Genomic DNA, 27,693 nt, shown 5'->3' on the forward strand with positions numbered 1-27,693 from the left:
AAATCAAAATGCAGCTGGAAGTAGTGATGATGGTATAATGCCAACGAGATTGTTATAAAAATCTCAAATTGAATTATACTGAGAAAGTAAAATAAGCCAATGTGTAAACGTCAGTATGTATGAAGAGTCTTTCTCGGTAGTTAAAGGAGCACATCTAGTTTAGACCAACTCTTACTTGATGATTTCTTAGCTAAAAGTTTGACAGCCATCCTGTTACTTGTTGCAGTTTATCATACTGACTTGTGAATGGTTTGGAAAATTATGAATTATTTTTGGGAAAAAAAAATGTAATTCTTGATGTTGATTTAATCCTTCAAATAAAAAGCTATCTTGGAAATGTTTGAGGTTTTACTTTATGAAAATACAATATGCTAGAGGCTGAGTTTATTTCATCTAAATCACATAATACCTGCTAAAAAAAAATATGAAGTAACTTAATGGTATTTTTGTTCTTCAGAAATGGAGGAACAGAATGCTGGACCTGGGATTGAAGATTTATAAAGGATTATGGGATTATACATTGAAGAGCCAGCAGGCGGAATGCCTGAGTGACTGAAGAAAATGGGCGCTAATGCATCTAACTACCCTCACTCGTGTTCCCCAAGGGTAGGGGGAAATTCACAGGCACAACAAACATTCATAGGTAACTCCTTTCAGTTATCTTGTCGCTTACATAAATGACTTGCTGGGTTGTGTATGCACTGGATTTGATTTGCTTGCAGTAATGTTATGCAGAGCTTTTATTTTCTAGGTCACCAGTTTGAATCCATTCAAGCTCAATCGTGCATGAAATTTGGTACTGTCCAGTATCTGTTTGGCCTATGTATGCAATAAGTTGATCTGCCGTTTGCTAGTAAACAGATGCCAGGTTATTTAAATAAAATAAAGTGGAGTTTTTTGCTAATTAAACCATGCATGCTAGTTTTCCAAGTTCAAGAGCAGTTGCTATCTGTTAATAATTTTTTACTCCTCTTCCTCAGATTTTCTGTGAAACTTAGAACATATAATTCCCTTGACCATAAGTATTCGTTGTATAATTTGCTTTTGTCTAATATGAGTGAATTACTTCCTTATTGCTAGAATCATAGAATGGGTTAGATTGGAAGGGTCCTTAAAGATCATCAAGTTCCAACCCTGTTGCCATAGGCAGGGACACCTCCCACTAGAACAGGTTGCTCAAAGCCCTGTCCAGCCTGGCCTTGGACACCTCCAGGTATGGAGCCTCTGCAACTTCCCTGGGTGATTTGTTCCAGTGTCTCACCACCTTCGTAGTGAAAAAATTCTTCCTAATAGCTAATCTAAATCTCCCCTCTTTGAATTTGAAGCCATTCCCCCTCGTCCTATCACTACATGCCCTTGCAAGAAGTCCCTTTCCAGCTTTCCTGGAGGTGCCTCTTATCAGAGATGTAGAAGGGATATCTGATAATAACCCTGTAACAAGCAGTCTTGAAGACAGCTTTTCTCCTGCCCTCTTCCTGTTAATGGGGGTACTTATTGTCCTAACAGCATTATTTACAAACAAGGACCTTGCTTAACTGGAAACATGAGTTGAAGTGCTCTTAAGAATTTATCTTCTCATCCTAGTCATAACTGGGGCAGGTATTACTTTTATGTGCTTTTCAGTCTAGTACAAAAAGACCTCAGTGTAAGATCAGTACTGTCACACTATAAATAATAAATAGTTATGCGATGAATCTAAATGAAGGCGCTTTTTGAGAAGATAAATATTGCTCAAAAAAATTCCAACCCTGACAGCCTGAAGAATAATCTTAGCAGTAAATAATATAAATACTTTATAAACACTTTTCTCCTTTATGTCTCAGCTTGCAACACTGAATAAGTAGTTATTGATATTCAGTGTTACTTCTCTTAATCACCACTGAAAGCACAGTGGTGCTTTCCTCTGCTTTTCCTTAGCAGAGGAAAAATTGATTTGCTTTGTAATTTTTCTCTTCTGTCTCTGCTTTTGTGACACTCCTAACTTCTGGAGACCTGAGTAGAGGACAGCCCTCAAACTGTTACATGTAAAGACCTGTGCTCTGGGCGAAAAATTTTGCGTGTGCTGTCGTACTATGTCAAGGAAGAGCTTTTAGTACTAATATTTTGGATATCCATGCTGTAAAGTCCCCCTTAAGGCTTTATGTATTTTAAGTCTATCATAACTAACAGTAGGAACAGGTTTGCCCCCATTGTATATATGCTTTCTGAAATGACAGCCAAAATGTTTTTATTGTACGTCTTGGTGTTTCTTACCTGTCTCTATATTGAATGAAGAGAAACTCTTACAGACCTGAAAAGAGGCAGATCTGCATGCTGAAACACCTTTTAAGCAGATTTGAAGAGGGAGGAGTTCCAGAGGCTTCATTAAATTCCCCAGAAACTTTGTACTTGGTATGTGGAAGGTTTTATTGATGCTCTGCATTACTAAGTTCAAAATAGAAACCCATTACGTAGTATGTCATAAATGTACTGATCCCCATTACCTATCGAAAATTGTGGTTGAGACCTTTTTGAGGAAGGTCTAAAAGTGTGCAGCTGTCTCATCTTAGGCGAGGCAAATGACATTCCAGTTAAAATTCTTGCTGAAGTCTTCTGATACTGTGGTGGCACATATAAGTGTGCTGGTAGAGTCAGTGTGTTATCTACAACAGAGGCATACATCTCTTCTTCCCACTTTGTGGAGTGTGGCTCTTTCTCATCTTGACTCTTTGTTTGGATGATTGGTTTCTGTAGTTGTCTCAGTAGAAAATAGAGGTATCCTAAAATTGATAGCATAGCTGAAGTTTTCATCACTTGCCAGAATAATAATGTTTTAATGTTAAATCAATTTCTACAGATTATTTTTTTTTAATGTAGACGGTATTAGATCTATTTACTACCCCAGAGTAGAACTGGAAATATGGAGACTAGAGCTATAATAGCTGCATAGTATGTATTACCTTCCTTGTTCTTGGAAACTGGGTTCAGGCCTGTGGGTTTGTTTTAGACCTGCTGCTTAGTCATTAAAGCGCTACACCATGTTACAACGTAAACTGTAGAATGAATAGTAAAAGCTGAGAACTGATCTGGGAAAGCACAGTAGTTTCACAGAATGAGCTCCCGTATTAGTGGACTTAATGCTGAATTTGCTTCCTGGTTATGAAGAGGAGAGAAATCAGTAAAAATAATGCAATGGTCTTCCAGTAAAAAATACTTTTGTTTAAGCAAAGGCTTAACTAGTCATCTCTGGCTGTTTTGTCTACAGCATTCAGGAGGATTTCATGCCATTTTCTAGGGTGGTACATCTGCTCAAGATGTTTATTTTTAAATAGAGCTCTATAATTAGATTTTAAAATGTGTAGGCATGCAGAGGACTAGACAGATACCATTATTCATTGTCAAGTGCCCAAGTAGTTTCTCTTGGTAGTCATCTGTTTCTTGTAAATATTTATCTGTTCAAAGCTAGATATGGTTTAGGGGTCTGAAGTAGCTATTGCTTTTTAACAGCGTTTAATAGATTGGTGCCTTTCAGTGTAGAAGTGGGGAATAAATTTCCGTTTCCTACTTCCAATGCTGCTGCCTTGTGAAAGAATAAAGGCAGGTCAAAAGGACTCTTCAAAATTATTTCTTTGAGAGGTACAGAGCCACTAGCTGTTGTGAACCCGGAGAGCCTATGCTGGTACATCTCTACTTCTGCCTTTGGCGAAAAGCAGTTGTGCAATGGCACTCATAGCAGTGTTTTATTGTAAGGGTTAATAGTACTGTTTGCAGTACTTCTGAAGTTAAATCTTACAAGTACCTCAGGCTACACAGATGTTTGAATGGTGTTTTAGTATCTTGTGGTGATTCGTGTGCAAGTAATACCTCATGGCAGCCTTCAGGGAAGAAAGAAATTGAGACTTCTGCTGTCCTAGTTTTTCTTCAGTGAAATGTAAGAGAATATTCTGCATACTCAAATTTGCCATTAGAATCCAAAATAGAAATGAGCTGGCATGTTCTCTTGGAGCAAAATCTATCGTTATAGAGTGACCAAAGTATAGTTATATTTTTATTGCGAAATGTAATCGATACTCTTTAAATGGAGCAGAAATTCTAGGCTTGTCTCTATCAGCAGGAGACCGAATCTCTATTCTCCTATTGTAATATCTCATATAGTATGTGGAAGGAATTTTTATGGTGGATTTTGCAGCACAGCCTCTCTGTCGAAGTTGTCTTGAGTTACTGCTGTTCTCTTCATTTAAATTGATTTTTTTTTTAATGTCCTGAAATTCAAATATGATTAATAACATGTTGCCTGATCAAGGAAAATTTAATGTAGCATGGATAAAATGGTAAAGCGTATTTCCTCAAAGACGGCAAAGTTCCTTCCCAAAGTTTTCACTAATAGAGGAATTGCAAAACCGTTGCGTTGCATCATTTGGGGGAGTTTTAATTAGCTTGGCATAAAAGCCAGTGTATAAGGTTACTTAGAATTATTGAGGCTTAAATAATAATAAAATTTACAGAAATCTGAGATTGCTACAGTTACCATGCTCTGAAATATAAATTTGAATTGCTCCTGTGTCTTTCAAATTTCAAGAAATACTTACCTGAAGTAACGTGGTAACTAAAAGCACATTGTTTTGAGAGACTAGCCCATAACATCACTGTCAAAATAGCATAGGAAAATAGTAACACGTCAAATTCACCTGAAACAAATGGAACTGTGAGAGAGCAATGATAGAACGACTTATAAAATGTCCCAAAAACTCTAGTGGTTGGATGTGCTTTGAACTTAAAGATCCAAAAAAGGCAACAAATAGTGAAGCTACACAAGTGTACCCAGGGAAACGTGATAACTATTCCCAACAGAAAGTGGACCAATACTATTTCAGATGAGCCTGTGATTGTTATAAATCCATATACCATTTGCAAATGTTTTCTTCTGGGCTGCTTCTTTTGCCTGGGACTAGTAGTTGGATTTGTGCACTTTGTTTTTTTTTTTTTTTTTCCCCCATGTTATGTCTGAGGTTTTTCACCATCTGGCTTAGAGTGAAAATTCTGTAAATTCACATTAAAAGGTTATTTTCTAATTTAACTGTGAGTCATGGTTCTGGTTGCTTCTGTTTAAACTGTAGTTTTTAACTACTTTTTTAACTGAAACATTTCTTTAGTTTTCTGTTACTTCTAGAATCACAGAATTATCAGAGTTGGAAGGGACCCCTAGAGATCATCTAGTCCAACTCCCCTGCTAAAGCAGGATTGCCCAGAGCACATTCCTCAGGACTGCATCCAGGCGGGTCTTGAAAATCTCCAGGGAAGGGGACTCCACCACCTCCCTGGGCAGCCTGTGCCACTGCTCTGTCACCTGAACCGTAAAGAAGTGTTTCCGTGTATTTGAACGGAACTTCCTGTGTTCTAACTTGTGCCCATTGCCCCTCGTCCTGTCACTGGGAACCATTGACAAGAGCCTGGCTCCATCCTCCTTCAACCCACCCTTTAGATACTTGTATGCCAGAAATGCAGATCCTCTTTTTCTTACTAAGTTGCTATCAGTGTCACTGTATATGCAGCTCGCCTCAAACTGACAGTCAGCAAAGGTTTGTTTAGTGGAACAGGTCAGGTATGTAACAAATAATGTTAGGGGAATCTATTTTTTATTTTATGACATGTTTGGTTCATAACATAATTTCCATATAAATGATTTTTTTAGGGGAAAAATAATGATATGTATAGTTTAAGTGAATAATGCTGTGTTGAAAGGACATCTTTAATAATACAGTAAAAGTTACGTTCTGCATATTCTTTTAAATGGGGTATATTCACAAATTAGTATCTATGGTTCTGTGGAAAGGAGCCTATTTTATGTGTTTGACTTTCAGCATTACTTGATTATCATATGACAGGATTTTTACTTTCTTGTTTAATTTGCATTGAAAATTAATTCATTGTCCTCAATTTCCCTAAATGTTTTGGCACTGTGTTCTCTTTTCTTCCTTTTTTCTTGTGACTGTGATAACTATCTGATGCTAAGTATGCTTTTCTTGTTGAAATGATACTTAATGCTAGAACAGCAGAATTTGAAAAACACACTGAAGGAGGAGGTGCTACTGTTTCACTGAGATCATACAAGTTTTTAAAAGGCTGTATTTTTCACCTCCTACAGTTAATACAATTATACTTGTAACATTATGACCACAGTGTTCTCTTTCTGCTTAGACAAATGCGTCGTGCTACAAAGCTATATGGACTGGCAGTACTTTGGTTCTTAAAATTGAGTAAATTTAAAAAAAAAAAAAAGGTATAAACTTTGTAGTGAAAAAAAAAAAAGTATTTTTGTTCTTAATCTCCAGAAAAAGGCTTCAGTCAGGTTTCCAACTTGTTGAATTACCTGATCTGAGGAGAAGGAAAAACTGTGTAACTTGCAGAGACGCTGATGAACTGTTTGGGTGTTATGGTTCTTCCTTTTAAATTTAAAGAATAAATGTGTTCAATTTTCCTTTTTGCCTTCAGGGACATCATCCTACTCTCATCAAGGTTATGGCTGTGAATCAAAGCTATATAGCCTTGACCATGGCCATGAGAAACCTCAAGACAAGAAAAAGAAAACCTCTGGCCTTGCCACCCTCAAAAAGAAATTCATTAAGCGTCGGAAGTCTAGTCGATCTGCCGATCATGCCAAGCAGATGCGCGAACTCCTCTCAGGCTGGGATGTCAGAGACGTTAACGCATTAGTAGAAGAATATGAAGGGACGTCAGCCTTAAAGGAACTTTATCTACAAGCTAATTTGGCAAGACCAGAAGCCAGGACGCTACAAAAAGACATGGCTGAACTTTATCAGTACAAATACTGTACCGATGTAGACTTAATATTTCAAGAAACTTGTTTTCCTGTGCATCGTGCGATATTGGCGGCAAGATGTCCATTTTTTAAGACGCTGCTTTCTTCCTCACCAGAGTATGGGGCAGAAATAATAATGGATATTAACACAGCTGGCATAGATATGCCTATGTTTTCTGCTTTGTTACACTACCTTTATACGGGCGAGTTTGGAATGGAAGATTCAAGATTCCAAAACGTTGATATCCTTGTGCAGCTTAGTGAGGAATTTGGAACACCAAATTCCTTAGATGTTGACATGCGCGCACTGTTCGATTACATGTGCTATTACGATGTGGTTCTTAGCTTTTCATCCAACTCTGACTTAGTTGAAACTTTTGGTGGAAGTCAGAACTGTCTAGATGAAGAGCTCAGAGCTCACAAAGCGATTATTTCATCACGATCTCCGTTTTTTCGTCACTTGCTGCAAAGGAGGATACGAACTGGTGAAGAAATCACAGACCGAACTCTACGAACTCCAACTAGAATTATATTGGATGAATCTATCATACCAAAAAAATATGCTAAGGTCATTTTGAACTGTATGTATACAGATGTGGTGGACCTCTCAGTTTTGCACTCCAGCCCTTCAGTGGGCAGTTTAAGTGAAGTTCAGGCTCTTGTAGCAGGAAAACTAAACATGACTAGGGCTGAAGAAGCTATGGAGCTTTATCACATAGCACTGTTCTTGGAGTTTAACATGCTTGCACAAGGTATGTAATACTGTCCTTGCTGTAGAATATATGACCTTATTAGAACAGTTCTTTAGCTATTTGGCAGTGTAAGTATGCCTGTTGAGTCTTGCTATCAGTGGCTGACAATTCTTTTCAGAAAAGGAATTTATTTTCCATCTGTAAGTTGTAGATAATGCAGCTGTGTTTTCTAGCGACAGAAGAAAGGCCATGTGAGAGCTTTTAACTGTATTGCATGTCATCATTGAAGCATGCTATTTATGTCAAATATGTGTAACTGGTCTTGATATTTCTGATCTTTATCTATAGTCCATTTTTTGGGGGTGTAAATGACAGGGGGAGGATACAAGAGATCCTTGTTGAGGGGAGGAAATACTTAGACTTGTTATGAAGCGTCCCTATATGTTAACAATGCTGTAAACTTGAATGATTATTTCTGTAGTTTCTATCAAAGGGGTTACACCAAGCCCGCAATCTTGCTGTTGGAAGGTAAATTTAAACAGCTTAGTTGTACTAGTCTTAGGTCTTTAGTATCTATATGTTGTTGTACGGAACTGAAGGCAGGAACAGTCAGTATTTTCAGACTTAAAGTTTAGAAAGTTTCACTTCTGTCCTTTATTCTTGAAGATCACTCAAATCTTGATGCCATACTTCCTGCGCACGGAGGCTGGCCAGGGTTATTGCAATCCCAGATGAGGTGTCAGAGCACTGACCGGTGAACTAATAATACCTCTTGTGGTGGCAGGAGCTTTGTTTGCCATTTCATCTGTTGGTGTTTGAGCTGTTCAGTGGCCATATTATACATAATGGGATATTGCAATTTCTTCAGGCCTTGCTGGTGGGGGATGAGAATTTTACTTTTGAGCTGAGAAATGGAAAATGGAATTCACTGAGATATCAATGTGATTTGTTTAAGATAGTTTAATTTTTTAAGAAAATAACTTTTTACAGTAGATCTGTACATCCGTAACTTCTAGCTGTCTAATAAAATTTGACAGGATAGAAATCTTTGTAATATAAACTATCAAATAGACTTCAGTAACATAGGAAACTTCGTAAGGAGTGAGCAGAAAAAAGCAGGTGTAAGCACTGCCGGAAGAGATCAGCCATATAATGCGTTCTCCTAATAGTTATCTGTGAGTGATAAAGATATAGGAAACTAATCAGAGCTTTTGTATCTTCTGTAGAGGTTGATATTAGGAAATTTTTCAGATGATGCTGAAAGTTGTAATAATCTTACTGCAGTAAAACTGGCAGAAAACAAAGGACGTGAGTTTTCTGGGAAATGCCGCTACAGGAATGCAAATAAGGTGTTCTAAGACTCAGAGTCATCGAATCGTGAAACAGCCTGGGTTGGAAGGGGCCTAGAAAGATTATCTAGTCCAACCTTTCATGGGAAAGGCAGCCTAGATGAGATTATCTAGCAGCCTGTCCAATCACATCTTGAAAACCTCCTGTGATGGGGACTATACCGTGTCCCTGGGGAGGATGTTCCAGTGAATGATTGTTCTCACTGTAAAAAATGTCTTATATCGACATGTCTCCCAGTGCAACATGTACCTGTCGCTCTTTTTTTTTTCTCTCCATGTGGCTCCTTGTGAAGAGAGAGTCTCTGACCTCTTTGTAGCTGCTCTGTAGGTACTAGAATACTGTGATGAGGTCCCCCCGAGCCTTCTCTTTCCCAGGGAGAAAAGACCTACCTCCTTTAGCCTTTCCTCGTAAGGCAGGTTCTTCAACCCTCTGATCATCTTTGTGGCACTTCTTCAGACCTTCTCTGGTCTACTTGCATTGTTCTTATTTTTGTTGTTGTTCCCCTTGAAGTACACCTGGAAGCTTAATATTGAATGGAATGCAGAAGTGGCAAAAAGTTTTACTGTAGTTGAAGTATGGTGTTAAATTCATTCCTGTACAAGATCTGCAAGTTAATAGTACTTGAGAACTGGAGAACTCAGTAGATCACCTGAGAGCAAGAAAGAAAAACAAGCTGAAATTAAAAAGGTGATACAAGTGTACAGTTTCTCAGTTTTGGTGCATGCACATATACAAGTGCTAAGAGGATTTAGCGTGTGCAGGGAATACTAATTAGGGAATTAAACTGTGAATGAAGCCCTCAGTAAAACACAGAATAATTATGCACTGTTGCATAAATGAACAGGGTGTAATTCTTTCCCTCTGATTGGAAACCTAAAGTGGAAAAAATGTGATCTGGAGGTGCTCTGATGAAGCAGCGTAAGTTATATCAAAGCAGATAAGCAATAATAGATGGAGGACTTCTAAGAGAAATTTAGGCAAACTTATAGATAGGACAATGGCTTTTATTTTTTAGATGTTAGTAAATGCTGAAAAACAGAGCTGATGTTTTATTTGATGCTGAGTTGCATTATTTCTGCATGCTGTAAGTTGAACGTGCTTGGATCAGCCTGTCTTAAACTGGCACTCTTTTCAGTAATGCACTACAAGACCAGTGCTGCTCTAGAATATGGATTCTATGAGTCAGCGGTAACAAGATCTTAGCTTTTCCCTGGAGGTTTTCCACCAACACTACCTCTAGGGGAGGAAAAACAAAGGCAGCAGCAGGAGCTGCGCTGGGCTGGCATCACGCTGGGCTAGCTGGAACCAGCAAGTGCAGCAGTGCAGGCTCAGTCTTGGTGGCCCTCTGGATGAATGAGAGCTGTAGTGTTTTGGGAGTGGTCATTGGGAGGAGGTAGAGAGGTGCAGTGGCCTTTGGAGGTCTTTCCTTCTTTCCCTGGCAAATCTGTGAATGACCACAAAAGTGGTGAGCTGGGGGGTGGGGAGATTGTTAAACATAAGACAGAAATGCAGTAAAATCAGGCAAGGGTTGAAATTTATTATATTATCCAATACTAGCAAATGTAAATTTGGCACCCCTTCAGATACTGAAATTCTAGATGTTAACTTGAACTAATAGGGGTTTTACAAATCAGTGCTGTGTTCCCTAGCTATAGGAGGAAGCAGTAAGCAGTCCGTAGAAAATCTGTATATGCCAGTGAAGTCAGTATCTAATAGCTTCATACTTAATTTGCTGAGTTCCTGTTTAGGTCCTTGGTACTGTGCAGCTACTGAAGAATTGTTCTGGTATAATCTTAAAATTAAAAGGAAACTTATTTGATCAGGCAAAACTAGATGACTAACAGATCACTGAATAAAGTATGCGCTTTAGTAGTGACCAGTGTTCTTGTTTCAGCACTTAACCGTAGCACCTTGTCCTCTTTTATCGTAATGCTTAACCTGAAGTACATGAGACATCTTTGTTTCAGTAGTGTCCCTCCTGTTCCCTGATTTTGTAGCTGGCAGACTTCTGTCCTGGAAGCTGTCACTCAAACATCTGACTTCTAGATATTATGCAGAGCGATGCGAGAAGAGACAGCATTGCACGGGTGTTGGAGACCACTGAGCAGGCAGTTCTCATGAAATCTCTTAGCTTGGTCCTCTGACAGCACTTTTCTGCTCCGTTGTGCTGCAGGTGTCCAGTTTTGCCCAAGTTCTGACCAGTCCTATCAATTGGCTTTTGCAGTAGCTAATGTCTTAAGTTTCTTCTCTGGATTTCCACACCCCCTGCCTCAAGATTTTATTTGGTTCACACATGCTAGCCAATTGCAAACTTGCTAAATCTTGTATCCTTGGTTTCCTGGAAAATATTTTGGGCTCATTATATGTAAGTCTGGATACTCTTTCCAACTCATTTTGCTTACTTTTACTCATTTTTGGCTGGGTATTTGTAACTGAGTGTCAAGTGAAGTTGATGTATTTTAAAGCTTCTGATCAACTGTTTTTATTTTCAACAGATTTTAGTTTGATTTATCTCCAGGGACTTCCCTAAGTATCCAGATGTTGTAATTTTTCTTCAATTTCAGCAGATGATTCAGCTTTGACTCTTTCCGTGGAAATCTTCCCATTCCTAACACAGTAATACTCTTTTTTTCGGACTATTGTATTTTATTAAATGGTTTCCCTGTGATGAAGTCAGTGGTAGTATGGGTATGTACTATGAATCTTTACTGCTCGAGTAAAGCAAGACTACTTTAGAATTTACCCTGGCTTCAGCTTCATTTCTTTCAGCTGATAATTGTCACCTCTTCCAAGAGAAACTGAATGGGATCTTTGAATGAACTAATTTGAATAAATGAACTAATCAGCAAGCATATCTCATCTATAGAGCGGCTCATACTGAAACCCATTTGTACCTAATAGGACAGAGACTGCTGTTATGGGTGCTGCAGTATTTGTTAACTATCAAAAAGTGAAGCTCTTCACTGCTTTCACAGAGGCTGTGAGGATTAGAGCCCTCTCCAGGAGGTCAACCATATCCCTTAGTGAAGCATTTCTGTGCTCTGCCTGCTTATTTCTACGCTCTACTCCTGCTTTTGCGACTTCGTGCTACCTTGCTGCTCTCTGTCAGTTGTACTGGTGAGATCGTTTTAATACATTGACTCTCAAAGATCAGGTTTAAAATCACTTATCTTTCCCTCTTCTGTAGCACCGTTATTAAAACCAGATCAGTGCTGTTCATTATGCATTGTTAAAATAATGCCCTCTTCCGGTCTTACTGTGATACCACATCCGCTGCTGTTGCAGAGAAGTTTGACCTCAGGTATCTTAATTTTATTAGATAGCTATGTTAAATGAATCTTCTCCTGCATCTTGGCCCTGTTGCCTACTGTCAAGAATAATCACACTGAGGTGGTGGTACAGTGTGTCTTTCAGTTGCGGGTTTTTGTATACTGGGACCCTATGAAATAGTTTTGCCTGGGAATCTTTTCTGTCTGCTGATTCCAAGAAGCTTTCTAAAGTAAAATTGACAAAAAATAGCTTAATTTCAGACCTTTTTCTTTCCTTTTATTTTTAGGTGTTGACTTTACCCTTGACAAGAATAAGAAGTAAGAAACTTTATTTTAAAGCCATATTCAGTAGCACAGCCTTTGATCTAGAGGCAGATATCGCCTGACATCAAAAGTACCCTTGATCTCAGCAGGACTGAAATACTGAAATGCCAGGAAGTGCTCAGCAGCAGTATTAAATACACGCAAGTGTATTGTGGGAAGATTAGAGCAAGTGCGTCAGTTATATAGCAGTGCAGTAGGAACGCTCAAAGGAACTAGTCTGGCACTTATCATACCCAATTTATTTTGGAGTTATTAAGTAAAAGTTAACATAAATCTGACCTATTATCTCTTTACAATGCTTCACTTGCACTCAAGTCTGAATTTATTGCTTAGGGTTTGTATTATGAAGATGAAGGTTGGAGAAGGCGGGGAGTGGAAAGGATCTTCCTTAGAGCAGTTACGTTCCAGGGTTATATGCAAGGATAAAGAATTTGACCGAGTTGTGCAACTAGGCACATAACTATGACATTGCAAACAAATTTTTTGCAGAGAAACAGACCTGGTCATTCTTTTCAGGTTTTTCTTTCAGCCACCTCTGTTCTAGGAAGTATGAGGCTTAAATACTGAGCAGTGGTGGCTGGTGGTGGTCTCTCTGAACATCAGCACTTCCTCAGCCCTTCATTGTTCCCATGTTAAGTTCTGCCCTCTGGTTTGCTATGGTTGAGCTGGCAGCTTTTTGTTCATGACCCAGGATTGTTTTCTGTTTAAGCTGGTTCAGTTACGCTGCCTGCCGCCGCTGCTGCCTGCGCTTCTTAAGGAATGCTGAAGCACAGTTGAGGGCCATTATCAACTGATGGCTGCAGAAAGCCAAAGATGTAGATGAGGATTTCAGGCTTCCTAAATTCTTGCATTTTGCATGTGGCAGGAGCGGAAGAATAAATTCATTTTCATTGTTTGGGAGAGAAAAACATTAAAGAGTTTTTGCCACAAATATTGAATCCTTTAAGCATGTAACAATTACCTTACATTTCTGGCTAAACTTACAACTTCAAAAAACCATCTGTTAGTATCTTAGAATGTTTAACAGCTTTATAACTGCTATATCATAAATGAAAATATTTTTAAATTACACAAGTTGCATTGTTCTCATCTGCTCCCAAATTTAATATTGCAAATGTTGGATAATATGCTGTATTGGGTTTGACATAACTTGCTGAGTTTTCACTGTGGAGGGATGATTAGCATAACACAAAGTGCTGCTTGACCTAACCTTCAGATCATATTTTATTTTTGCTTTAACAGTTAATCTGAAGTGCTATAAGGTCATCAGCTTTGTATTTGAACAAAGTAAAAATATAACACTATATACTTATAACAGTGCCATAATAGATATACTTTGAATTCTGCCTTTTGAGGATGGGAGTACATGAATGTTTTAAATTTTTGTGCTTAGAAAAATCAGCAAAGGGATTAAAATTAGCTCAAAAGAAGTACTGAACTTACCAATAGACTTTAACAGTGCTTGACTACTTCCATGGCTGCTCCCACAGCCTGTGAGTGTGGGCTGCCTTCTAAAGAATCCTTAGCAAGTAAAAGACGCTTTTGCATCTTTGGGTCTGTAAGACATCGGAAAGAGGCTGAACAGATGTTGTCTTCTTTTCCTTTCTCTTCCCGTCAGAAGCTTGGTTGAAAACAGCCAGGGTGCTCATGGATGGGTAAGACAAGCATCGCTGGAACTTCCAAACATATTGCAGTCCAGACTAGCTACAGGTCATGCCTCTGACTGTTCTCTACATGTCAGCAAATTCAAAAAGTATGGTTCCTGATTGCCAGCACAGTCTCTCCTAATGCGACAAAACATTGAATAGCTTCTAGATTCCAGTTCAGTGTCAAGATGAATTCTTGTTACTTTTTTTTTCTTGCCTCCACTGGTTTGCATAGGTTTAGTGGAAAGGTCTCTATCACAGAATGAATTGTCAAGCTAACAATTTTTAGTAAAAAAATTGCTTAAAACACTTTTGCTAACTGTTGAAGGCATTTAATTTGTCTTTAGTAGGACTGTCAACTGTCTTGCTAAGATCCCAAGCTACTAGCTAGCAAGCTAAACATGGGCTCAAGGTATTTTTGTTTGGAAGAGCTGTGGAACTGCATTTGAGAGAGAACTGGGGAAGCAGAAAGGACTTGTTCGTAGGCAGAACCTATTGGTATGCGGCAAAAGGAGTGCATGGAATAGCCTCATTTGTCCAAAATGTGATAATCATCTTCCATTTCTTTAGACTCCAAGTTGAATCTCTGAAAGATACTAACGGTCACAAAAGAGCATTGGTAGAGCATTTTGGGACACTGCAAATGGATCTTGGAAAGGCTGTTGCTGCCTGAGTATTATGAAACAGTACTCGTAGGAGAAAAATGCTCTATTCCACTGTGAAGAGCAATATTGTGGCTGTTAGATGACTGCTTTTTTTTTTTCCAAATGGCTGGTTGGTAAAGCAAAAAAACCTTCTGCCAAAGAAGACAAGAAATTGGATTCCTTCCATAGCTAGAATTGGGTTGACCCAATTTATTTAGATGTTCAGAAAACACTTCAATTGTTACCTCATGCTTATTTCGGAAGAAATACTTTTAATAATCCCACAGTTCTAACACATTGCTAAAATTACTTGGGAAAGGTACTGTTTCATTTGCTAGGCATCCTAAATGAGCTTTTCACCTGATGATGTCATATTAGTAGTAGTTGTACAATAATTGGACTTGACAGAATAACTGAGACTGAGCTGGTGCTCTGTTTTTATAAATCAGTGTTGCTCTGGTCTTTGGAACTGCAGTTCTCACAGAAATGTAGTTTTCTATCTTTGCAGGGGGCAGGTACCCTTACTGTTTCAAAAACAGATATCAGATGAAATACTGTGAATGGCATTCACTTTGAGATAAGTCTCTTCACTCTTACAGTTTAAGTTTCCTCGTGATGGATTTCAGTGAGTGGGTTTACATACTGCCTTTGAAGTGGAACAGTCCTTATGTGTGATCTTCAGACTTCAGGGGGATGTAATCATCTGCTGAAGTCAGCTTGCACGCAAACAGTAATTGCATGCAAAAAGTTGTGTTAGGGTTTAGCAGGGCAAGACTTAGTGCAACACAACAGATGACCTTCAAGAATTGTTTTGAACAGCTGTTTTTCTTATTCACGAAAGCAAACTCCTCTTTTAAGCATACTGCAACTATTCACGATTAGCTTTCGTTTGCCATGCCAGGTTTGCTGCTAACTTAACACTTTCCTTTTTTGAGCCCCAAAAGCGAAGATACGAGGGACTCTTATGACAAAGTTAAATACAGTGTCATCCATTAACTATGTAAGTAAAAATATAAGGAAAATTGTAAGTAAAAATTGATCTTGAGATGGAAAGTGTCAGACCTCATTTACTTGTATTTCTGACATATGCTGGAGTATTTTGAGCTTTTTGTAAGGTAGGTTTGGGGTTGTTTGGTGATTGGTTTGTGTGGTTTTGTTTGTTTGTTTGTTTTTTAAACACTGGTTTTCAGATTCTTGACCAACATTTTTTAAGACTTCAGAGTGAGTGTCTTTTAGGCATCTGGGGAATTCCACCATCCAGAGGGGTCAGTTTCTCTAACTTGTACCAAAACCCAAGGAGTGTAGAGCTGTAGAGAGTGTAGAGTGTAGAGAGTGAAATTACAGAGAAACTCTGTAGTTTCAGAGCTGTTCTCATTCTCTGGTCTCATCTGTACCAGTGATGATTGGGCTGATTGTTCCAATTACCTCCAATCAATTTTTGTGGTACGTTCACTGCTCACATTTCGGCTAGTCCTCACCATGCAGGTTAGAGGTCAGCATCTATGGTAAGGCATCTGTTCTTACTTGTAATAGTAATAATAATATGCAACCTAAGGGTAGTAGGTAGCTCTGGGAAGTGCTGTATTACTTCAGTAATGCTAAAGGACAAAGCAGGTGCGTTGAAACGTGGCTCAACACTTACCCTTTGCCAACAGCAAATGGAGAGTCTAACATGGGACGAATAGCGTAATGCTGCCTTTAATGCATCATTCAGAAATGTGTATGCTTTTGCTAGCCCTTCTGTCAGTGGCTGCATTGATACATGGCCTTCCTTTTCCCAGGTGAATCGGGCACGTGAAAAACAAGTCATACAAGTGCTTCTTGAGGAATGTTTGTCTTAAGCATGAACTGGTACGGAATTTATCGCTGTTGGGGGTGACAGGCATAAATTCCTTTAGAAAATAAATAAAAATTATTTCCAAAATTACATATACATTCAGACATATTCCTGGAATTTGCTGTAAACATTCTCATTAAGCACTGACTGTATTTATTATAGGCATTGTAATTTTTTTTTATAGTTAAGTTTAGAAAATTGTAATGGCAGGATATTGTTCTCATAATTCACATGCTGGCTTTTAACAGTATTAACGTGTTTAATAAGACAGGTGAATTTATAACGTGCCTCGTGTTTAAACTGTTGCTTCTTAGTACCACCTCCTTTACCTTACTCTTTAAGTTTCCCTTTTCAGTGACTTTGCTCCTAAGTAAGTAGTTCCTTTGACAGATATCCTTCTACTTAAAGTAGCATGTTCACTTGTTACTATGTACTCCTTAATAACTTATCCTTGAAATTATTAGTTGCAACAGAAGTGGAGTCAATGCTTATATTCTGTATGCTGGCCTCTGTGGAAAAGTAATTTTCTTTTCTTTTAATTGCCGCTAGTGTGTCTTACATGTATGCAACCAGTTCAAAAATACGTAGCATCAGGAGACCCTCTTTGATCTTTGTCTTGACAAACATTAAGTTTACTGTGATAAACATGTAGAGATACAGTTCTCTAAACAACTGTCAAAGTTTAGTTTCTAAATATCCTTGAAACTGAGAGAAAAATGGTGATGTATACAAAATGAAATCATTGCGGTGTAAGCATGCTGATCTGAACTGTCCAGGGACTTCTTGTGGGCATAAGCATAGCTGTAATTTTGTGGCTGAAGTGGGTTGAGACTGGAATGTATAATTCTAGAATAAGATATTTTTTTTTTCCTTTAAATTGCTATCTTCATAGTACAAATAGAAACAGTATTCTGTGTATATGTAAACCAGATGTACAAATGAAATCAGCAAAGTGTTATTGGAGACCTGGAGTTACCAACGCTGTGGTACCGTCTGTCTTAACTCAGTAACCCCAAGTACCCATGTTTTCAGCCCTTACCCAGTATGTCTCCCCTCATTTCTTCCAAATCTGTTCTGTCTCCCTTCAGGAGACTTAAATATCCCCTGTCTCTTCTTCAAAAGACACGTACTCTGTAAAAAAGTAAATCCAAGCGCAGCAGTGGGTACAAAGCAACTGTAGCAGGCTCACCGCGAGTCAGACCACCTGCCTCTTGGATGCTTCGCTTTCTGCTCCTGTATGGGAGAAGGTGATCTCTGTCCAGCCATCCTCTGTGCCTTGCTTGGTAGGGATGCCAGGGGTGGTGGCCTTAGAGCAACCAGCCGCTGCTTCCTGTCTTCGCTGTGAGACATAAAGTGATGCTTTGCTGCCCTCATCCTGTGCTGAGTACCAAGAGTATGTCACAGCTTTTGTTTCCGCTCCTCTTCGTGGTCTGTTTCAGGAGGGTCTTGCATGCAAAGCGATACAGATGAAAGTCCCGCCCCTGTTACGATTTATAGGCTTCTGTGGATCTGCTCTAAACAATAACTCAAATTCAAATCTTCAACTTTAAAATATATTAAACAGATAGTGTATATTAACCAATGGAGGTTCTAGTAGGACTGAACTAGCTTTCCAGTTGTTCATCCAGACATGCCAGCAGACATGGTGTTTCATGTGCCTTTAAAAGATAAAACAACTGTATAGCTGGAATCCTAAAATGCAGTTAGAATGATCATACTTTTAGTCAGAATTTGACTCCATTTGCAATCTTGGTCTGTAGGGCACTTCTGTTTTCACTCTCACTGGGAGTCCTATAACCCTCTGTATTACAGATTTAGCCATATGTATTACTCCTTCAGGATCAAAGTACCTCTGTAACATCACTGATTTTTGCTTTTGGTCCCTAGGCTGTGAAGATATTATTGCTGAGAGCATCTCACTAGACACCTTAATTGCCATTCTGAAGTGGAGCTCTCAGCCATACGGTTCCAAGTGGGTACACCGTCAAGCGCTACATTTCCTCTGTGAGGAGTTTACCCAGGTCATGACTTCAGATGTCTTCTATGAACTCAGCAAGGACCACCTGCTCACAGCTATTCAGTCGGACTATTTACAGGTAACCTGCAATGCAGAATACAGCTGGTCCCGCTTGAAGCGGGATAAATTATACCATTACTAAAAGTGCTTGGGAGTAGCTCATTTTAAACTGTAGGCAAGAGTGGGTTTGTAGGCACACTGAGCATTCCTTTATAATATGTAAAAACTGAAATTGAAGTAGTGATTAAGAAAACTATTTTGTTCCTGGCTTGTAACGCAAGCCAAACTGGTGGTATATGCTATTGCTTAGAAGCCTAATAATAGCTTAGAAACAGCTGCAAATTATTTTATATGAAGCATTTCTGAACCTAGCATTTGCCTTGCATGTTAAGTGTTTTATAAAAGTTATGTGGTGGTAGCAGTTTTGCTGTAACGACATACATCCTAATTAGGGGCCGTGGGAGCTAATAAACTAGTAATTGTTCAGAAGGATTATTTATTTTGGGGGGGGGCGACATAAAAATACCTTTTCTGACAAGTATTGCAGAATTTCTCTCTTTTTTTTTTTTTTTTTTTGTGACTTTCCTTCAGTGGTTGTGTGGTTTTAGGGAGAGGAAACCATACTGGCTAATAGAAAGCTTGTGGATTTTTGCTTCTATTTCTCTTCAGGGGAGATATCTTTGTAATGATTACCAGCCTTTTATAGCTTAAAGATGATTGGGTTAGTTTTTTTAAATTGTTTCCATCCCGATCTTACTTTTTTTTTTTTTAAAGTATAAAGTGTTAGAAATTATTTAAAGTGTTTTTTAAAACAAGGGTTTTTTTTTTTTTACTTTAAACACTTCAGGAATTACAGTAACAGTGCTGTTGATCTTCCATGAGAGTATGTATTATGACTGAATTTCATACCCTAGTTAAGAAATTAGGTAGATGAATTTAAATTTTTCAGTACATGATTTTTTCCTCTAAAAATGTTGAGTGGTTAGCATATGTACGTAGATACCAACAAAGTAAAGTTGGTTTTGTTAATAGTATTACTGACAATCTTTCTCTTTACCTATATTGTAATTTATTTGGTTTGATTATTTTCATAGCTTTCCAGCCTGCGCAGGTGCTGAATTTGTAATGTTAAACAAGCAATCCAAAGGTCTAGTGTTGGAACTGCCCCTTTTAATTAACTTTCTTTCAAATTTTAATACCTGTAAGTTTTCATGATAGGTAATTTTTTCTACAGAAGGAAAAATGTTTGTTTTCTTCTTGCTAGGGATTCAGTAAGTGACACGAATCTAGAAGTCACAGTGGTGATATACCGGTAGTACTACCTTAAAATATTTGGAGCAAGTGGTATAGGAGATCATAAACTACAAGTACTTGCTTCACTCTTGGTACAGTGGTTTCTTTATAGCTGTAAAAGACCTGTGTATGTGTGACTGTAAACTGGGCATGTACAGATTGCTGACTTTCTATTTCTATCAGGCAAGTGAACAAGATATTCTTAAATATCTGATTAAATGGGGAGAACACCAGTTGATGAAGAGAATAGCAGATCGAGGTAAGGATCTTTTAAACCCCACAGTACTAAACCAATTAAAACAAAAAGCATGGCCGTTCTTTTTTGTGGGTAATCTGTAACTTAAGAAAATCTAATCTACTTTGTAGTATGGACAAAACTAAACAAATCCACTTTTTTTTTTAAAAAAAGCGCTTTTGTTCTCTAATAAAGCAAATGCAGGCATTCTGAGGGAGCTGGGATTGCTTAGCCTCAAGAAGAATAGGCTTATGGGGGATTTTAGCAAAGTCTATAAATATCTAATGGCAGGAAGCAAAGAAAATAAAGCCACACTCTTCTTTTGGCACCCAGGACAGGATGAGAGGCAATGAGGCATTAAATGAAATACAGGAAATTCTGTTTAAACACAAGAAACCATGAAAATGGTCTGACAGGTTGCCCAGGGTAGTTATGGGGTCTTCGTCCTCAGAGATGTTTAAGACCTGACTGGACATAGTCGTGGGCAACCTGCTCTGCTCTGCTTGGGGAGGTGTGGGGAGAGGGTGGTGGTTGTAGTTGGACCAGAGTTCTGGAGATCCTTTCAACCTGCATGAGCACGATTTGTCTGATTTTTTTTAAGTCTGGTTGATTTCCTGTTGTCTCAGAATTATTTTTCTTGTAACTGATTAATCAAATAAAAAAAAAAAGCTGTACCATCTTTTACTTTTCTGTGCTCATGCAGGCTTCTCGCAGCACTTATTCTTAGTTTACAGTGTCAACCTTTCGCTTCAGTTTGCTTACTTTTCTCCCACAAAAATCTGTGATAGTGAGAAACAAGCCATCAAGTGTCATCAGTGTTCTTCCTAAAGTAGATGTAAATGTATTTTTATTAGCTCAGATGCATATTATTGCTACAGCGGTAACTTCAAGGGCAATCTCACATGCGTTGGATGTGGGAAGTAGGTTAAATATATATTTTTCCAAATAACAAATGCAAGTAGCTTGTAGTTTCTCCCTGCCCACAAAGTGTCAATCATAGTACAACAAGAGGAACAGAAAGGGAAGAACCTGCCTGTGTGAAAACGGAGTGGTGCAGGTATGGCTACTGTCTTTGGAGGGCTGACCATGGTTTTGTAATCCACTGTTACTGCTTGTGATGCAACTGCTTTGTCATGGACATGTTGTATGAAATGCAACAAAAAGTCAGTTAAAATATGTGCTTTTGGTGACCTGAGTAAGTATTAACCTTCTATTTTCAAAACAAGATTTTCTAAGTGTTTGTCTTAAGGCAAGTTGGAATGGAATGGAGTCAGTTAAAGAGTCACAGCCCTGGGCTGGGGGAGAAGCTGCTCATTTGGAGTAACCGTGCAGCTTCCTGGTCTGTGGTGTTCATTAAGTTAACGGCTTATTTATCTTACCTGGGATCATCAGGTAACATGATAGGCCAAAGCAGAAATAAGAGCTATACCAAGTTCTGTCAGATTAGGGCTAAACTTAGTCTAATAGTTTAGTCTAAATTCCTCAGTATGCTCCTGACTTCACAGCTCTGAATATGTAGTGGTGTCAAATATCAGAAAGCATTACAAATTGTAATGCGCTGTGGCCAAAACTTGAGCTGCCTGTACTGGAGGGAGGATGGGTAAGTTTGACAGGTTTCCTTAATGAATGAAGTTAGTCAAATTCAGGTTGGGCACAATACCTAAAATACAGGTGAAGGTAGTTAACTGGGGAGGGGGAATGACCTGAGTGTGTCATATGTTGTCATCCCGCAATCTCTAGGAAGATACCCATTTTTGGCACAAACAGGTATCCTGTGACCATGAGAGCAATTTGAATGGGCTTAACGCAATCGTTAAAGAAGGTGGGTTACACAAGGAGGCTGGAGTAATTTATCCCAGCGGACTCTTCAGGCTTTAATTTGTAGAAAATAAGTCTCTGAAAACTGCTGGGGAAAGGGAGAGGAGCTGCAGGAGGGAGTCACTGGAGGAACTGCTAGCAGGCAGGTACAGATGTTTTCATAGCATAGCTCTTGGTAGAACTTTGTAATAAATGCTTACACCAAACACTATATTTTTGTATTTTCTGCCTGGTTACACTTTGAAACTGACAGCTGTGCAAATGACCCGTGCTCGTATAGACTGAACCTGTCTCTATGGATGCTTCGTATAAGATTTTAAGGCATGAAACAGTTTTGTGGAACAATGCTGATAAGCACTGTTGATATAAAATTAGATTTTTTTTTTCCTTTTCTATAACTTCCTATAAGCCCTCCAACTCCTGCTTTTCTATTTGAACTTTTTGATGTAAACTTAGTATTTCTTGATCCTTCCTACAGAGCCTAATTTACTCAGCGGTACCGCTCACAGTGTGAACAAAAGAGGTGTGAAGAGGAGAGACCTTGACATTGAGGAGCTGAGAGAGATCCTGTCTCCACTTTTACCTTTTGTCCGCATCGAGCACATCTTACCCATGAATAGTGAAGTACTGAGTGATGCAGTAAGTCTGTAGTCTCATACAAATACTGTCTCTGGGTTCTTTGTACCTCAGATTCTACAATGTTCAGGTTAATTTCCTTTTTAAGGATTAGCTCCTAAAATGTTATCGCTTAGAGTAATACGTGTGTAACTCTTTCTGGTTAAACTTCCTGTTCTTTAAATCTATCAGAAGGCTAAAGAAAAATCAGTTGTGTAAGGATTCGGTGTAAGAAATACACTTCTTGCAAGTTTTTCCCCATAAGCATATTTAAAAAAACATAAAACTCTTTCTTGATTCTTAAAGATGAAGAGAGGCCTGATTAGTACTCCTCCTTCAGACATGCTACCAACATCAGAAGGTGGAAAGTCAAATGCCTGGCTGCGGCAAAAAAATGCTGGAATATATGTGCGGCCAAGACTGTTCTCGCCCTATGTGGAGGAGGCTAAGGTAATAATCATTAACAACACCTGACTGTTGTTAAATTGGTGTCATCAGGGGGTTCTGTAACAGGGAAAGGTTTTAGTGTGTTTTGTCTCTCTTTGCATGTACTGGCCTGAAATACTAACATTTTCAATTTAACAAGACTTACAAGATTGATCATCAGGCTCAAGTCTCTAGAACTGGTCAGAAAAATTTCAACAAAATTTTTTTTTGTCGAAATTGAAATGTTTGCGAGACAGATCTTGATGAAATTCCACCGGAAACAAAGCAGCGTTCTGAGGGAAACCTCCCTGGTTTCCAGCCAGTTTGCCGGCCCAGCTCCTCGGCAGCCCTCCTGGCAGGCGGATGGCAAGGTGAGAGCCTGAGAGTCCCAGTTTGCAGCTAGTCAGCAACCTTGGTGCCAGGTCTTTCAGGCTCCCCAGCTCCCACCAGAGCTGGGTGGAGAACTACTATTCCACTCAGCAGAGGACTCTGATATTTCATCTTCTTGTTTGAATCGGAACTTATCCAAAATTCTTTTGATCCTCCGCAAAATGGAATAAATATCTTGTGTCCAATTTGACTGAAGTCCTTCGTGTCCCGCTCAAGCAGTAGCTTCCCTATTTAATATCTTGCATGAGGACTGTCAAACTGAGGATCTTGTAGCATCTCTGGTTGCGTTTCGTGACAGTGGCTCTGTGTGGGGCGGAAACATGCCATATGCTGTTTGACAGAATTGGGACACCTGTAGGTCACTAGCTAATGCCACTGCTTAAGGCACCTCTGACTCAGGTCAAGAGCTCATGAGCCCCAACAGTTCAGGTGACTGAAGGACAAAAGGATTAGGTGAAGCTGTGCACATCTGCATCGCCTACAAACTCTGAGCACTGCTCTGGTGAATTCAGAGCTTTTGCCCTGTGCTTAAGAAAGAAAACATTTTCTACAAGTGTGAGTTGTTGTTGACATCCTCTTTGAGGGGAGAAGTAAAACTGCTTTGTGTTTTGGGCACAAAGATTAGAGAGCATCAGGTGGCACTAAAGCAGCAAAGGAAGACTAGCCAGTTAAAATTTTATCCCTCTATCTTGGATTGTTAAAACTAACAAAAACGTGTTAAAGAACATGTGATAAAGCCTTTGACTCTCTTAGTTTTCAGGTATATGGTATGGGAGTGCTTTTGTAGTAATCTTAAAGTAAAAAGTACATTCTAAATTTTTTTTCCACTGTTGGGAATCCTACTTGTTTCTATTAGTTTCATATTATGCTGTCAATATTTTTAAAGCATCGTTAGCTGTTTAACCTTAGATAGGTTACTATTCATTGTTTAATTATTGTGAAATGCAAAAATTGTGAGTGACTTTGTATTTTGTTTTTTACTCCCCTTTTAGCCTCCCATTTTTTTAATTAAATCTATTTAATGTTAAATGAGAGGCTTAAAAGGGTATACATAACCTCCTTTCTATTCTTTAAGACATCTGAGGGAAACGTTTCATTTTTTGACTAGTGCCTTCTACTCAATGGCACAGAGAGTTGAGACCTATAGGCAGTAATTGTCTGAGACAGAGTCCAGAGGGTCTGGCCTCAAGAAGGTTACTTCGAATCTAACAGGTACAAAATAAACAAAGCAACCTTCCCAAACTTTACTCACTTGCCTGGTCATAGCTCTGAAACTCAACTCTGATCATGACTGGAAAATGAAATAGAAAATGCTGTGGAAAAGCCAAATACTGTTTGGGACCTGGAAAAGTTATGGTTTAGATGTTGCTAGACCTGTGGCCTCGGGACTGTGTTTGCAGCAGGTCCCGGTGGGTATATGTGTGCAGTGCCTTCATGAGGGCTCTAATGGCTGTCGTTGCAGTCAGTACTGGATGAGATGATGGTGGAACAAACCGATCTCGTTCGTTTGCGGATGGTTCGAATGTCCAATGTGCCCGACACCCTTTACATGGTAAACAACGCGGTGCCGCAGTGTTGTCATATGATTACCCACCAGCAAGTTAGCACTAACCAGTCCAGTCCTCCTTCAGTTATAGCCAATGAAATCCCAGGTAAGGCTGCTAGATCATTTGCAACGCTGATTGATCTCCTGTGAGTGGATGGGGGCTTGGGGTCGGGGAGAGTGAATGTGAATCGTTGAATATTATGACTTCCTCCGAGGGTGGTACTGCACTATTTGGGCTTCTTCCCACCCAGTGGTAGGCCCTTTTGTTTTGGTCTACTCTGAAGACATTAACTACTTTTGGATGCCATAATAAGTAGTTAGAAGTAAGCTACTGGAGGGGGTAGTGTTTTAACCTGCTTCAGCTGAGCAATTTGAAAAACCTTGGACTGGTTAAACTTACCGTAAAACACTTGCTGGAGCCTGGCTCTCTGTTCCCAAAGTGGTTCTCAGTTTTCTACAACCAGTCGTCTTCACGGAATCACGGAGTTTCGGAGTTGGAAGGGACCTCTAGAGATCATCTAGCCCAACTCCCCTGCTAAAGCAGGATTGCCCAGAGCACATTACTCAGGACTGCATCCAGGCGGGTCTTGAAAATCTCCAGAGAAGGGGACTCCACCACCTCCCTGGGCAGCCTGTTCCAGTGCTGTCACCCTCACCGTAAGGAAGTGTTTCCGTGTATTTGAACGGAACTTCCTATGTTCTAACTTGTGCCCATTGCCCCTTGTCCTGTCACTGGGAACCATTGAGAAGAGCCTGGCTCCAGGCCAGCCTTGTAGGGCAGTCAGCTTAACTCAGTTTGCCAGAAAAATATTGGAAGTAGGCACTCAAAAGATGCTCTTTATTTCAGTTTGCCAAATCCACTTTAGCTTTGAAGTCAAACCAACTTCATTCCTTGTGTGGCGGAGTAGGGTGGAAGTAGATCTGGCCTCTCTTGACTTCAGGATACTTGTGTGACGTACCCCATAGGCAAGCCAGGGAAATATAGTCATAAAACTACTGCAGTATACTTTGTCACTTATGCATTTGATCTTTTGGTATGAAACTGGAAGAATGTATCTGGTGGGATTCCCAAACCGTCTAGCTCTTCCCACTTTTCCCCTGCCCCATTAATACTCAGTGTGCATAGAGAACACACTGGCAGAACCTGCAGCTGATGACAAGTTGGGAGGGTCAGTGGATGTTTTGGAAGGCAGGATTAGATAGCTAAATGACCAAGATAATTTAAATTTGGTGAAGAAAGTGGGAAACGTTGTGCTTCTGTAGGTGTAGCCAGCTGTGTGCGTACAGGATGGGTGAGGGAAGCTCTATGGAAAAAAGCCTGAAAGTCAGTGTTGTTCAATTCCATAAAGAGTAACCCTCATGCTAAAATACAAAAACAAATATACCACAAGACACGTGAAGTAGTTTGGTCTCAGATGGAGCGTTGTGTTTAGCCCTTTAAATGGCCATACTGGGTCAGGTCAAGAATTTGTCTGTCTCGCCTGGTATGCTTATTCCAGCAGTCACCAGAAGTGAGTGTATAAGGAAAGTATAGCAGAAAAATCACAAAATAATTCCCTGTAAAACTCTGTGAGCTCTTCAGCCACTTGCAGATGTCCTGTAGTGGATAGTGTTTCTGTGTAATTAGTAATTTTAAATGCATTTTTAATCCATGACCTTATGCAGTCTTTCGTTAAACTTACATAAACTTTTGGTCTCCATTTTTAGATCAAAGTATCACGTTTCAGTAGGTATGGATCAGTTTGGGAGTCTGTAGAAAAGAATAAAGATAACATGCCACCAAGAAAATGGTCATCTTCTTCCCTCCACCACTCCCCATTCCCCATTTTATAAGCTCTCTGTATATCAATTATGTCTCCCTTCAATCAACTATGTTGAAAGGAAGTAGATAAATTATTCTTACAGATGTTAGAGCCAGAACAAAAATAGTAGGTTTCAATTGCTGCAAGAGAATTTAAGTTGAGGTGTTAGGAAGATTTGAAACACTGTTCAGTTAAACACTGTGGCAAGTTTTTTAGAACGGTTTGTGGAATGGTTTTGGTCTACTTGTTTCTTGTGATTCAGGAAGAGACTTGATAAAGCCTACAAGGAGCTTCTGAAAACTTCTGTAATTTGATAGGAGTGCTGCTACCTGTTTGGTTAGAAACTTACAGCTGTGGCATCTCAGCAGTACATTAGAGTTCTCAGAGTTCTTTCCCGCTTTACAGAAAAGCATGAAAATACCCACCATGAATTGAATCTAAAGTTATCAGAGTTGTATCTTATGATGAAATACACTTTGCTCAATCTTAGTTTCCAAAGAAGTTGAGAAATAAAACAGGTTCTCAGAAGTCTCCAATGTTTTGCAAAAGTTCTTATGTTCTGAAAAAATCTGTCTCTGTTGGCACGCATGAGACAGCTTGATTCTGTACAGTTTAATATGTAGGAATTATTGCCAGCGCTTTGATTTGAGCGTGGATGTGAGCTCCCAGCCTGGCCAGTAGCTGGAGCACAGGTATTGTGTCCTGTAACTGCCTGCCTTGCTTAGTTCTGTAATTAAGCAAAAGAATTGATTGTTTTGCCAGTGCCTTGTGCTAGGAAGGGTAGATCAAGCCAAATTAATTTGAGGAGATTCAGGCATGCACCAAACCTGTAGCTTGTACAGGAATCCATCCCAGAGCATAGATGGAGCACAGGAACTGCCAGAAGGAGAGCTAGGCAGCATCGCCTCCGTGCCCCTTAGGCCGGGCTCTTGGAACAGGGGGTTCTTTACAGCTTAGGTATTCTCCATCTGTCGCTTGTGTCTTCCCTGT

General features: G+C 39.3%; 1 protein-coding gene across 2 annotated transcripts in view; it reads left to right on the forward strand.

The window, feature by feature from the left end:
* The first annotated feature begins 461 nt into the window (after positions 1-461).
* The window catches only part of BTBD7 (BTB domain containing 7), a 32,623-nt gene continuing 5,391 nt past the window's right edge, over positions 462-27,693 (forward strand). The window contains exons 1-8 of one of the 2 annotated variants that reach the window (XM_082485719.1): positions 462-643; positions 6,472-7,551; positions 18,449-18,657; positions 20,055-20,130; positions 22,403-22,563; positions 22,846-22,989; positions 23,223-23,336; positions 24,818-25,007. In XM_082485719.1, coding sequence (XP_082341845.1) covers positions 562-643; positions 6,472-7,551; positions 18,449-18,657; positions 20,055-20,130; positions 22,403-22,563; positions 22,846-22,989; positions 23,223-23,336; positions 24,818-25,007 — 2,056 coding nt within the window. In that variant the 5' untranslated portion in view covers positions 462-561. The remainder of the gene's footprint in view (positions 644-6,471; positions 7,552-18,448; positions 18,658-20,054; positions 20,131-22,402; positions 22,564-22,845; positions 22,990-23,222; positions 23,337-24,817; positions 25,008-27,693) is intronic. The other variant, XM_082485720.1, reaches the window with a different exon arrangement.

This window comes from Vanellus vanellus, assembly GCF_965231255.1.
Source record: "Vanellus vanellus genome assembly, chromosome: 6".
In the NCBI taxonomy this organism is placed as follows: Eukaryota; Metazoa; Chordata; class Aves; order Charadriiformes; family Charadriidae; genus Vanellus; species Vanellus vanellus.